The sequence below is a fragment of the Arachis stenosperma genome, chromosome 2, assembly GCF_014773155.1.
Source record: "Arachis stenosperma cultivar V10309 chromosome 2, arast.V10309.gnm1.PFL2, whole genome shotgun sequence".
NCBI lineage: Eukaryota > Viridiplantae > Streptophyta > Magnoliopsida > Fabales > Fabaceae > Arachis > Arachis stenosperma.
The window spans coordinates 71,676,856-71,691,377 of NC_080378.1; the positions used below are offsets into that span (position 1 = coordinate 71,676,856).

At 35.1% G+C, this 14,522-nt stretch overlaps 1 protein-coding gene across 2 annotated transcripts; it reads right to left on the minus strand.

The window, feature by feature from the left end:
* Positions 1-6,045: 6,045 nt before the first annotated feature.
* On the minus strand, positions 6,046-12,139 carry LOC130960344 (hydroxyethylthiazole kinase). Of its 2 annotated transcripts, XM_057885728.1 has the most exons (5): positions 11,798-12,139; positions 11,542-11,660; positions 10,863-10,947; positions 10,188-10,727; positions 6,046-6,706 (listed from the first exon to the last, which is right to left on the minus strand). In XM_057885728.1, exons 4-5 carry the CDS (start codon positions 10,674-10,676, stop codon positions 6,299-6,301), a joined length of 897 nt encoding a protein of 298 aa, XP_057741711.1. In that variant the 5' UTR covers positions 10,677-10,727; positions 10,863-10,947; positions 11,542-11,660; positions 11,798-12,139; the 3' UTR covers positions 6,046-6,298. The 2 variants fall into 2 exon arrangements, with proteins under 2 accessions (XP_057741711.1, XP_057741712.1); XM_057885729.1 differs by lacking the exon at positions 11,542-11,660.
* Between the last annotated feature and the right edge of the window lie 2,383 nt (positions 12,140-14,522).

Here is a 14,522-nt window from a genome sequence, read left to right on the forward strand (position 1 = left end):
ACCCCACCAAAATTGTGAGAGCATGCTATGAATCTCAGTCAACAGCGTGTCCGGGAACTTGAAACAAGAGAGTGTATAAATAGGAATCGCCTCCCCCACCGCTCTCAGTAGCGTGTGCCTACCACCTGATGACAATAGACTTCTTTTCCAACCCATAATCCTCTTCTGAACTTTATCCTTGATAGCTCCAAATGTTGCTTTCTTGGATTTTTGAACTATAGAGGGCAGTCCCAGGTATTTGTCTTGTGCTCCGATATGTTCAATATTTAGTGTCTGAGCAATTGCTAGTCTTGTGTTCTGAGGTGTGTTGTGACTGAAAAAGATAGCTGACTTATTCAGATTGACTTTTTGCCCACTGAAACCCTCATAGATCTCTAGCAATTCTAGAATACTTTGGCTTGTATTAGGTGCGCTCTTACAAAAAAGGATTGAATCATTAGCAAACAAAAGGTGATTAACTGTATCTCCGATTAACTTGAACTCCTTGAATTAATCTGTTTTGCTCTGTCTTGTGTAGCAAGAAGGAAAGCCCTTCTGCACAAAAAAGAAAGAGATATGGAGATAGGGGGTCACCCTGTCGGATGCCCCTATTTGGCCTAAAATAGCCAAAAGGTTGACCTTCCACAATGACAGAGTAAGAAACAATCGTTACCAATTCCTTAGTCCAGTTAATCCATTTAGCATCAAAGCCCAGCTTATCCATAATATACCATAAAAAATGCCATTCGACCCTATCATAAGCCTTGCTCATGTCTAGTTTAATAGCCATCTCATGCTCTGCCCCATATCGTTTAATGAATATATATGTTTTGTTAACTAAATATATAAAATATTAATAATATATCTTTTATTGTAAAATAAAAATAAAGGGTAAATATAAATTTATATGTAACAAGCCCAAACACAATTATTTTTGAACATTAAAATTTTTTATGGTCCAATATTCATTCAACCCACTAAACCAAATATCAACATTAAAAAAAAAATCTGTTATAATGTCATTGGTCCAACCAAACCACAATATACTGGTTTGCAATTAGAGTAAGTATCGGGTCATATGTAACATTATAGAAAATTTATATATAGAATTGATCTGAACCACACATTAAGAATATTTCTACACATTAAGAATATTTTTACTTGGTCCATTAAGATCCAAAAGATACTTTTCCCATCAAAGATATTCCCGAAATGGAAACTATCTTAAGAGGGATTTCAAATGCAAGAATCGCCAAATACCTCAAAATAAGAGATTAGACGAAAACAAAGTGGGAACGTACAAGTAAACTGACCCGAAAATTTTAACCAATCAATTAATTGATTAAAATTTGAATAAAATCCAAAATAGCCCCGACAATTACCTCGAAAGACAACGAGGCCCTTAACAATAAAAAAATCCAACCCGACTCTTGACAATTATCTCGAAAGGACAACGAGGCTCCTGTGCCAAAAAAATCCAGGTTATTTTTTTGGCACAGGAGCTAATCAGTCCAAAAAAAAATATCAGGGACCGAATTGGGTGTTTTTTTTTCTTGGGGGTCTCGTTGTCCTTTCGAGATAATTGTTAGGAGGCGGATAGGGTATTCACTCTTAAAATTTAGTTAGGAGGGTTAATCGTCTAGTCAAAACAAAAAATTTAAATTTTATAATTTGAAAATCTACAAATAAAAATTGAGTTCAGAAAATTATTTAAAATGCAAAAATATAATTATTTAGGAAAAATATATACCGGATCATAATTAACTATATATGTTTACGTATGTCCAATACTGTGTATGAGAAAAATAAAAATATAAAAATAATCAAAAAAATATTTAAAATATAAATCAAAACACTTATTTTTAAAATTTTGGTCTTAAGTAGGGTTAATGGAAGACCCTCACTTAGTGGTCCTAGGCATGTGACCTTATTCTTTAATTTTATTCATTTGTTTCAGAGAGAGAGAGAGAGAACTCGAGCTTATGAGAAGAGAAAAGAAAAAATCTTAACTTCACTATTCACCTTTTTTAAATTTACTTTTCTCACAAATTGAAGCCCTGATCGACAATTTGTTTGCGGCCATGCGTTCCTCTCAATTCCTTCTACGTTTCTATACCACGTTTGCGATGAGTAATCGCAAGAATTCTACCTCATTCCTCTATTCTTTACTGATTTTTCATTTTGGGTAGTGTGTATATTGAAATTAGTGATTGATATTTCAGGAGAAGCTCAAGCTTAATTTTTAGCGGGTTTTAACCCACGATCATGTAGAGTATGGTAAGGGAATCTTTTCTTCTATTTTTTCTTTTATGTGAAAATCTTAGTATGAACCATGTGAAATTTGGATATTATTAGATTGAATAGAGTTGCTTGAGTGCTTGGCTTGGTTGGTGTTGATTAAAGCTTGGATTGATCGGAGAGAAAAGTTTAAGAGGTTGGAACTGCCATCACTAAGGTACAGGTTTTGGTTTCGAATAATCACTATATAATGCTATGTGAAAACCTAGGTTAGTTGACCTTAAGATATTGTTGAATTGATGTTGTTGATGTTAATGGTTTTTTAGCATGAATGTGTGAAATTGAATTATTGTTAGAATGTTGAATGAATTTTGGGTCAGAGGCCGTGATTGATTAAGTTATATCTCTTGATATGTATTGATGTGTTGTGGTGTATCTGTTGAGGTTGAAATCCTTCTAGATAGTATGTAAAATTGGATTTGGAATGATTAATTATTAATTTTGAAAAAATTGTGTAAGTTTAGTTAATGAAAGGTTAAATGATAATTTAGGTGAAAATTCAATGTTGGATGAGTTGCTGAAGAGTGAAAGATGGATTCCTTAGGTTTGGACATGGATGAGGCTATTGGACATGTTTTCAAAAAGAAAAGGTTTTGAGTAGTGTGAATTTTGAATGCTACATAAAATTTGTATAAATTGGTAATTTTGGTCAATTTTTGAGGGCCATAACTTGGTACTTGGAACTTGAAAATGAATAAAATTTATCTTGAATTAAAACTAGGAATGTTTACTTTAAGACCGTCTAATAACGGAAGAAAAAATATTTTTGTAGAAATAGTTAGGGATAAGTATTGTTTTGGTTCCTCACGTTGAGGATTGGAATCGAACCCGTCCCTGGTGTATATTTTGATTTAAAATCATCCTTAAAGTCGTATTTGAATTTAAAATTGTCCTTTTCATTTTTTTTGGACCAAAATACCCTCACCACTACCAACACAATTACCTCCTCCATCACCACCACCAGCAACACCAGCACCACCACCACAACCACCACCAGCACCAGCACCACAACCACCAGCAACACCAACCACAACCACAATCACAACCACAACCACAACCACCACCAACTACCACCACCACCACCAAGACCACCACCAAGAAAGCAGGAAACAACACCAAATAAAAACAGAAACAACACCAAACAGAAACAGAAAGTAAGAAAGCAGAAGCAAGGCGTGAGGCGGAGGCGGAGGCGGCGAGGCGTGAGGCGGCAGAAGCGAGGCGGCGAGGCGTGAGGCAGCAGAAGTGAGGCGGCAAGGCATGAGGTGGCAGTGGCTCGCCGTCCCCCTCCCCCCTTTCCCCTTCCCCCTCCTCCTCCCTCTCTCCCCTTCCCCCCACCCCGCGTCCTTTTCCCTTCCCCCCACCCTACGTCATTTTCTTCCTCTTCTTCTCCGGCTTCTTCCACTTCCCCTCCTCCCTCTCTTCGCCGCTGGCACCATCCCCCCGCCGTCCCCCCTCCCCTTCCCGCCGGCAGAAGCAGATGCAGCAGAAGAAGAAGCAGAAAAAGCAGATGCAAAACCACCGGCGCTTGGCCACCCATCCCCGCCGGCGGCGTCCCCTCCCCCCCCCCCCCCCCATCCCCTTCCCCCTCTCCCTCCCCTCCCCCCTTCGCATTTCCTTTCACCCCCACCCCCCAAAAACGCGTTTTCTCCCCCCAACCCCCAAAACGTGTTCTTTTCTTTTTTTAATTTTATAATTTTTTATTAAAGTATGGATATTTTAGGAATAAAATTAATTTTTAAAAAAAAGGACGATTTTAATACAAAAAAGTACGTTAAGGATGATTTTAAATCAAAATATACACCAGGGACGGGTTCGATTTCGACCCTCAACGTGAGGGACCAAAACAATACCCAAACAGTTATGAGTGGTTGAAAATTGATAGATAAAACTCAATTATGCAGATTTTGTAGAGTTAGTAGTCGAACCAGGTTCCTTGCATAGGCATCTATGCTGTGTACGCATCATTGCACTTTTGTGCGTATGTACGATGCCTACGTACACACCATTCACGCACCGTCAAGGGACCGAGATAGGTTCCATGTGTACGCACGATTATGCTGATTTTTCAAAAATACTGTTTTTGAACTATTAAGTCTTTCCAGTGAACTTGTAACCTCTGTATGAACAATGAAAACCATATTTTTTACCTTGACTTTATTGGGGATGGAATTAATGAATTTAAATTGGTATACTCCCCTATAAATTTGTAAAATAAAATGTTTTAAATTGATGAGGGATGATGGTTCGTCCCATTCACGGTGAGGTTGGTGGCATAGTCTCGCTCACGAATTGATGAGGTTGATTTCTTTAATAGATGAATGGGGTTATAATGAGTTATATCTTCCGAAATTGGTTGAACATGTGATTATTAATTGGCAATAACGTGGGTTTTGTCCCGCTTGCGTGGCAAGGACGTGGGTTTTATCCCGCTTGTGTTATCGATGTTGTGGGAATCGTGGTTCGTTCCGCTCACGGATAGACAAGTTAAATTTGAGGATTCCCTCTCTTGTGTTATGATGGACAAGTGGGGTTGAAGATTCCATCTCTTAATACATTGGGGGATTGAATAGAAGGTTAAGAATTTTCTTCAACTCAGTTTCTGATTGTGGTGTGAACGAGTTAAGTTAATAATTTCCTATTGTTGTACCACAGTCTCTCTCTGATTGTTAAGTATAGTAAGCACTATATCCCAAATAGTGCTTCCTCCAATGAGATGGTAGAAGGTTGAGAATTTTCTTTTGGAAGGTTGCGGATCCCCTCCTTGTTATATATACATATATGTGTGTGTTATGTTTCTCCTGGAGATGCACGATAGAAAGATAATGTCCAGTTAGTTACCGGATGTGTCGGGTCTGACAGTTTAACCGACACATGAGCTCACGGCCAGTAGGACAGGCATGCATCATGTGCATTTGTTTGTAATTGTTTGGGTGTGCATAATTATTTTAGTTTGCCTATTTGATAATCTTGTTTAATTGCTAATTGTATTACTTGTTCTAAAGGTTCTTATTTGTTTGATATGATTGTTTATTTGTGTTTGCATTCCATTAAAAGTATAGAGACTGAGAACGCTGAAGATGATTGTTGTGAATAGATAAGACTAGTGGTAGTTAAAGTACTTTTATCTTAGCAATTTAACCATGTACGGATTAGTTCAGACCTTAGACTTGGATTCCTGCGAAGTTGGAGATCAAGATTGCCTAGAGGATTCATGTTTCCTTATGTAATTTTTATTTAGAACTGTTATCTTACTAGGAATCTTTAAGTTATCACCTGTTGTAGTTATTCTATTTTTCAGATACAGGACGTACTGCATCTCGGTGAGAGAGTGTGAAATTTAGGTAGTGAAATGAAGACATTGTTTTTGGGATTTTATTTTGACTTTAAAATTCTCTCTCTTGAAATCATAATATATATGACTTTAATTTTCTCTTAGAGACTTTTATGGAGAGATATGTTTATATTTTGTATTTTATCTAATGATGAAAAATTCTAACCAACATTTTTTTCATGGGTCTAGACTAATGATTATTATGTATATATTTTATTATGTATCTACTTATTGAATCTTTGTATAATTGCTTTTATGTATACAACACTTATCGCTTTAACACATCCGTATGTGTGTAACGATTTCGATGTTTAAATTTTCTTTACAAGCTCCTAATTTTAATATTATCCTTCTATAACTATATATGTATTTCTAAGTCTAAATGTAGTAATATCTCGTCACTATTGATTTACAACTTAAGCATAAAACTCTATGTAATAGGATGTTACATAAACAATTCACAAGCTATCTGTTAGAACTTCTACCAAACTAATTCCTATACATCAATAAAAATCTTACGAAGATTTAAATCATTGAAATAATAGAACTATTTATTGGAATGGCTGATTAAACTAAATTATAAAAAAGGAAAAAAATGTCGCATCCTTTGTAATCCCAACGGTAGACATCTACATGTGAGTATAAATAAAATTATAATTACCCATTTGAAACAAAGATCTTCGCATTTTAAGACAAACTTGTGATATTAACATGAGATTCCAAAGCAGCTTCATCAAGCCCATGGAGGGCATCTATCAAATGCATTCGCAGAGACGCAGGACCTTTAGCATTCTTCATTCCTAGCTCACCGGTGACACCAAATACCGCTAATGCTGATACTGCTGCATCCAAAGCATGGATTTTGTCAACAGCAACAAAGGCAGCAATAAGTGCCGTAACTGAACACCCGGTTGCTGTTATCTTTTGCATCAATGCCACCCCATTGTGAGCTCCAACGACTTGATTTCCATCTGTGACAATGTCGGTGGCTCCTGATACTGCAACTATGGCACCACTGCTTTTAGCTAATAACTTTGCAGCTTCCACTGCATCCACTGACTCATGGATGCTGTCTGTACCCTTGACAATGGAGACCTATTTACAAAGAGAAATGATAGAATTTCTCAGATAAAAGGGTAGAGAACAAATAAAGACCTTTTACTTTAAGTTTTTGACACATCTAGATTTTCTTTCCTTTTCCGCAAATAAACAAATAAATAAATAAAAGGTGAAAAAATAAAGAAAATCTGAAGTTATAAGGCTAATCATGTACAACAACTAGGCATCATCAACATTTTGGTAAATGAAGAAAATTCAGAATATGGTATCAATGTCGATTAACTCTGTCTATGTTACATAGCCTGTACAAATCCCAGATAAAAGAGAAGGACTGAGCACTAAGATACCTAATCTTGATTGTGATTGAAACCCAAATAATTCAGTGATATAAGAACATTTTAATTGTCATGGAAGCCAACTTTTACCACTAGAAAGGCTACACATATTATATTTTTCAACACCCTTTCCACACCACCGGTTGCATGAACAATGTGACATATCATATAATAGAGTCAAGAGCTAAGAATGTTGCAACTATGGCAGCGTACTTGCATTTGCAGGAGCCATTAAACTTGATTCTCCAAATCATCAAATTTAGTACAGAATGCGTCAGCATGCTTTAAAATATAGCTAAATTGCAAACATCAATTAACAATTTTCTAGAATTAAAGGAACAGAAGAATTTAAAACACTATGGTCCATGTTTATGTCTTTGGGAGTGTGATAGAAACCGCACTAGGAAAACGCAGAATAGAGAGCAAAGGTATGTATCATCACCACTGGGAATGAGAAAATAAATTAGCTCGGGAATAGGGATGACACTATGAAGAAAATTAGAACACAAGAAAGATCTTGAGTTGATGCCTATGCATAGTTTTTGATTGCGGATGGCGGCTCATGGCGGTGAGCCAAAAATCCGCCATAAAGTTATAGCGGATGGCGTTGCGGAAAATGGCGGAAATGGCGGATTACCTAAAAAATACACATATATGTACAAAAAAACATGCAGAAAATTGCAAATATAATAAACTATAAAATCTATCTATATAAGCAACTTTCTAGTCATAAAACATCCAATTAATATAGTAAATAGAGTAGCAAATTTAGTAAATAAACATCAACAGGAGCAGCACCAACAGTAGGACCAGCAGAGGCAGGGGTAGGGGCATTAGAATTAAGGGCTTGTCGGCTTGTCTAGAAGTGGACATAGTATACTGAATGGAAAAAAATGGAAGAAGAGAAGTTTAACACTGATTATTGATAAAGAAAGGGCAGCAGGGAAGAGAGAAAAGAAAAAAAAAAACAGGAGCAGAGAAGATGAAACACGTACGAACCAGCAGTGATGAGCAGCAGTGATGAGAGAACAGAGACGAGCGGCGCGTCAGGTGGCGCGACGGGCGGCGCGACGGGCGGCTAGATGGGCGGCGGCGAGGGCAGCGTGGTGAAGAAATCTGGGTCGCAGGGATGAGAGAACAGAGACGAAGAGAGGGATTTTTTTGAAGAAGAGGCAAAGGAGGTAGTTTTTGAATGAGGGGCTGAAAATTAGGGTTAGTGGTTAGTGAGATCTGACTTAGGTTTATTAAATTACCCAAGCCACCCTCAAATTTTTTTGAAAAACCTGAGAAAGCCCCGCTATTTCCGCCATGCAGATTGTGTCCCGCCATGGTGCCACCGCAATTGCGGCCGCCATGGCGCCCCCCGTTATAACCCCATCGCGGCACCGAATAAATGGCGGCAGGGTCAAAACCCGCCACGCCATACCGTTATGGCGCCGCCATAACCGCCATTTAAAAACACTGTGCCTATGTGAAAATTAGCAACCAAAACGAGAATTGTGTAGATTTTCATTATTCTTGATTACTATGTCAAAGGGAATGGAGGAGATTTGCATCTTAGATGTTAGTAACTTTGTATAGAGAATATGGCTAATTGCTGGAACTGTTATTATTTTAAGATGACTCAGGTTAGGATTTGCTGAAGCTAAAACTGTGCCTTGTTCCAGATGTTGGCAGCACCTTGGTTTAGGTGCTGCCGCATGAGCTGGTGCTACAAATGGATTAAATAACGGGTGCAGTGCTCCAAAAGCATTGAGAAGCTAGGGAATTAGTAGTTCTTTTGTTTAGTATATTATTAGATTAAAATTTTGCTAGTTTCCCTTACTTTGTATCTAGTTTATGTTTTGGTTTTTAGGACTCTGTTGTCACCTTTCTCTCACTCCCTTCACAGGTTTTTAATGAGTTATTTCCAGAAAAATAAAGGGGGGAACATCTTGTAGCAGCTCAGATCTACATACCATTATTTCCCATAACAGAATGCACAGACACTCTGCAAACCCCATAGCTGCCAGCATGGCAGTCATCATAGAGGAGAACGGGGTTATTTGTAGGGATGTGAGAGAGTAGCGAGGTAGGCTGAATATTGGTTAGAAATTGGGAGAGTAGAGCTGCTCCATAGTGCCCTGTATTTCCATTTCTTTGTTGCCTTTTATTCATAAGTTTTGTTCCAAATTCCTCTTCACTGATTCTTTAATATCAATGTGAGAGGTAGTGATAAATACATACAAATACCATTTCCTTCTAGTCGTTCTTCATGCTTCCTATCACAGTCCTTTAGTGAATTTGTCTATAATCCAAACAAAATGAATCCCGAATTATTTTAGAAGTTAAAATCCCTGAATATTTAGTCATTTACATTTAACTGTCTTTATTTTTTCCCCTTTTTCTTTAGCAGTACAAATATGAAATTAGATTTAGTGAAAGACTGACATTGTAACAATCAAATTAGACAAATAGAATTGACACATGATTTACAATATTGTTACCAAAGGACAACTATATACTTAATTATCAACACTATCAAAACCCCGTTGTGATGAGGCACCCTTTTATCTCAAAGTTACAGGGACTTTTTGCTTAGTTACTTAAAAGAGTTTTGGTGCACCTCACAGGCATTTTCAAATTAGACAACTGTTATACCTCGCATCTGAACATTCACAGCTGGCTATATTTTAAACTGTGGTTGCAGATAGCAATTTAAAACATAAAACCATGTGGAATCATTTTCTCTACCCTTTCTTATACCCTGAAAACAGAGGCACTATTTCCTACTTTATTAAAAAAGGTTCCCCATAATTCAGTGTATTCTCACAAAGGTTACTTTACTTTCACTGCCTTATATCCTCAGTGATACAATTAACATCAGGATATTCTTTTGAGGAAATTATCACATACTCCATGAACACTACCACCTCTACTCAAATACATAGGATACTCCCTTTTTCACTCTGTATTAATGGGACTATGGGGTCAGTTTGTATTCTAATAGCATCATAGCAAGTAGATGATATTGACTGATATTGTGGTCTACAGTCTACACATAACATCATTGAATTGAACTAAATTAAATATGTTATTAAAAAAGGAAATAGTTAAGAGAGACAATTATGCTTAAAAACCAAGCAACCTTTTCAGTTTTCACTTCTACTAGGAACGAAAAAGAATAGACCAATTTTTCTTACCTTGGATGGTTGAGTGAAAGCCATGGAGAGAGCAATGATCTCAGAACCATTCCCTCTTATGACAGCAGGTTTCAACTCCACAAGCTCCATGCAAGCCTTCAAACGAAAACCAGAGGCAGAGACGGCAACAGGGTCGAGCACCCACGGTGTGTCCAGTTGGGAGCAGAGTTGTGCAGCAGCCTTCATGGAGGGAAGCCAGGAAGGCGTCAGCGTGCCAACATTGATGCAGAGTGCCCGGCAGCAAGGTGTGAAGTCATTGAGCTCCTCGAGAGAGTGAAGCATGGCAGGGGACGCACCAGCAGACAAGAGGGTGTTGGCCATGAGATCCATAGAGACAAAGTTGGTGATGCACTGGATCAGTGGGGACTGAGCTCGAACATCAGAGAGTAGGCGCCATGCCTTTTTGGCCCATGATGATGGTTGATTGTGGTTGTTGGTGGCTTTCGGGTTGATGTTGGTGGCGGGGTTGGGTTGGGTTTGTTGTTCCATGAATAAGGATGGGGTGTTAGCAATCTCTTAAAATATAAGGCCTGAGTTAGCCTGTCAACAAATGGATATAGAAGGATAGGAGGTTATTAATAAGGAACAATTAAGGGGAGAACCATTTGACCTACGAGTCTATGACACAATTACTCTTATGACAGCACCCTATTTTAAATACCCTGTTTATGTTACCTGTGCTACAAAACATTTTAGACTGCAGCTGTTGTCTGAAACATAGGCACAGTTCTCAGGCATGCATTACCGTCTAATTTTCTACCTGTCCAAACCCATTTAAACAAATTGATTAATAGTTTTAACAAAATATTACAATTAACTACTCAGATCTGGGCGATATTAAGCATTGGTCAGGTAACTTTGCCTATCTTGATGTTTAAACAAGAGCATTGAAACCTTCTACAAAAACCATTCATTTTAACCACAAAAAATCATGAAGTCATTAAATTCAAACTTGAGCATTTTAACTTCATTGATTGTCTAACTCTGCTAACAGATGATAGTGCATAAAGAACTATTTGGTAACTGATTTGTCTATAATACGTTGACATCTCAATTTACTTTTTGTGTCCACATTGAAACCGGGGTGGCTGAAACTGTGATGGACACCTGCTTTTCTGAGATTACAGTTGAGATAAGATTGTTGAAAGTAACAATTAGTATCTTGATTTATATGTATAATCACATATGATTAATGGAAGATTTGTTTAAAGAACATCAAGTAATATATACTGGACTGTGGTTACTGGTTCGATATCGCATCTGAGAATTATCGTAATGCAAACCATTGTTAATTCTAAGAGTATTATCTATTGAAAAAAAGAAGGAAAAATCGTCGGTGTATAAAGGAACTCACAATTTGGACTATATCTCAGAACAGAAGCTCCAACCAAAATAACTTTACAACAGAACTTTTGTTAAAAGGGATACTAGTCAAGTCCCAGCCAAATCAGTGTTATAACAGTCAAACTAAACCTACAATCAGCCAAATTACATTGAAATCAGTGTCAAAAAATACAAAACATAAACCCTAACATCACAGAATCAAGTACTATTAAGGGGAAAATTAAAAAAAAAAAAGGCACAGCAGGTAAAGACAGGCAACGGCCTACCAGAAGGAACGGGGAGTTAGCGACAGCAACGGAAGGTCGCCGCAGTGAGACCAGTGAGGGCCTCGGAGGAAGGCACCGTGAGTCGGCGAGAAGCAGAGGCGAAGAGACAGAGCCACGGCCGCACTGCGAGCGGCAGAAGCGTAGAGGCAGAGGCGACACGTCTGCAAGGAAGGCCGAGAGGAGAGTGGTGAGAGACGATGCCGAACGGTGAGAACCGAGGTTGAAACGTCGGATTTCTAAGCGAGAGTGCTGGCTGACAGCGGCAGAGACAAGGCAGAGAGACTGGGTGGTGAGAGAGCAAGAGTCACAACTCACAACTCACAACTCCTTAGGCAGAGATAGGACCAGAGAAATAAAACTATAGGAAAAGGTTCCCATATTAATTTTGTCATTTAGCAACTTTTTAAAAGACTCTAAAATTCTCTAAATTAGACATTAAATGACATAAATGGGCAGCTATAAGAGGTTCGCTACCCCTTGAATTGCTGGCTTTCAATAACTGGCTTAATTGTTTGTAAAAATTATCAATAATTTTTTATAAATAATAACTTTATAATTTTTTAATACAATAAATAAATAAATTTCAACCTAGTAATGATTTAAAAAATATAAATTCTAATATTTAAAACATTTGTATCTATTTATGAGTATCATTTATCATCAATAATTTTAAAATTTAAATCCGTTATAATATACCACTAATCAATTAAATTTTATATTTATCATCTCAATTGAATTAAAATATGATAGTTAAATATAATTAATATTTAATTAAAATGGCTATAATAACAACTTTTAATTATAAATATTCAGAATATATAACGTTAGATTTACTTAAACATATTCAATCTTTTATCAATATTACTCTATTTTATATCTTTTAGATCAAATAAATTATTTAAAATATCTCTAAGTATGTTTAGCTTTAACACAACAACAAATATTTATTTGGCATACATTCTAATATATTATAATTAATAAAGTTTATTTATACTTCTATATTATATTTTTTGTATTTTTATTCTCAATCATTTTTTCTTAACTCTTTTCCTTAATTATTTCCAAACATAAACTAAAAAAATTATAATTAAAATTCAAAATTACACCATAGAATATCATCTTAAAAAAACATTCACACCAACAAATAAAAATAAATTTATCTGCTTATAATTGAGTATACTAAATAATTATATTATTTATTACATAAAAATACTAAAAAATACAGATAAATCAATATGGACAAAAATAACATTATGGGCAAAAATACTAATTTTGTAACTAAGTTTCTACCGTAACAAAAATGTTGAAATTATTGAAATATTCTGTTAAATTATACAAAATATTAAGTCAAAGATTAGACATATTTATTCTGTTTAACGGAATATTATGTTAATTCTAGTATTTTTGTCACGGCAGGGACTTAATTATAAAATCTGATATGGTATAATGACTCAATCGAAAAGAAAAAATAGTATATGGACTTAATTGAAAATTCAAACTATAAGGATCGACAAAATAATTAAACCAATACAATATAAAGTTTAATTTTTTATGCTCGAAACAGTGTAAAATGTTTTACACATTCGTGTAACCACATCCTTTATTTTTGGATAACCATTCACGCGATCAATAAAAATAGTAATTATTTTTTATAATATGATATTTGTGATTAAATGTACATGTAAAATTTTTTACATATCAGATAAATTCTAAATTTTATCCATGATTTAAAGTTATTTTTTATATTTAAATATAAAAATTATTTGTTACATTATACAAATTAACGTAAGCAAATATGTAAATATTTTTTATTTGAATTTAAATAAAATACTAATAATATTTTTATGATAAAAAATTTAGATAAAACATATGAAATCTTAAGTTCAAATTTTAGTATTATCAGAGTCTTGTTCTAATTGTTATATGTTACGTTATTTTTAGCGATTATTTAAAAATTAAATGAAGTAAAATATATATGTTTAAATTAATATATTTTAATTTTACGCAATTTTACAGTCTTTTATATTAATATTTTATTTGAGTCAAACAATATATGTTATTACTAATATTGTAAAAGTTTCAAGACCCATTTAAAAAAAATTACGTAATACGCAGCTTTGGCTCGCATAATTTATTTAGCTATGGCTGGATTTAGAAAGAAGTCTTAAAAATCTTTTCACTAATGTCAATTTTATCATAGGAAAATTGGATAAGAAATTATCAGTTGAACACCATCTATAAATCACTCAAATTACACACCCACAACATGTTTTCTAGACTTCAATCTTAACCGTTAATATATTTTATATTAAATCTGAATGATTAAATAAATTGGAACAAAAAATGGAATAGGTGATAAACTTCCAAAACTATATTGTATTTAGAAAACTTATTTTTTTTCTTTTTTAGTTATATTTTTAGTTTAGAGATCTAATAATATATTTTGGTGTATATTTTTACTCACTAAAAACTATTTTTAAATATAAATAATTAATTAATAATAAATTATAATAATATTTAAATATTGATTAAATGTAAAATTATATTTGATTTAATATAAATGCTACAACAACAAAAGTCTTGTCTCATTAGGTGATGTCGGCTACATGAATTAAATGATGTCATTGAACTCTATCATATATCATGTCTACCGAGACTGTTTACATGTAGATCACATTTGACCATTTTATGGATGGTCTTTTTTTGTTTTCTCTGTCTTGCACTC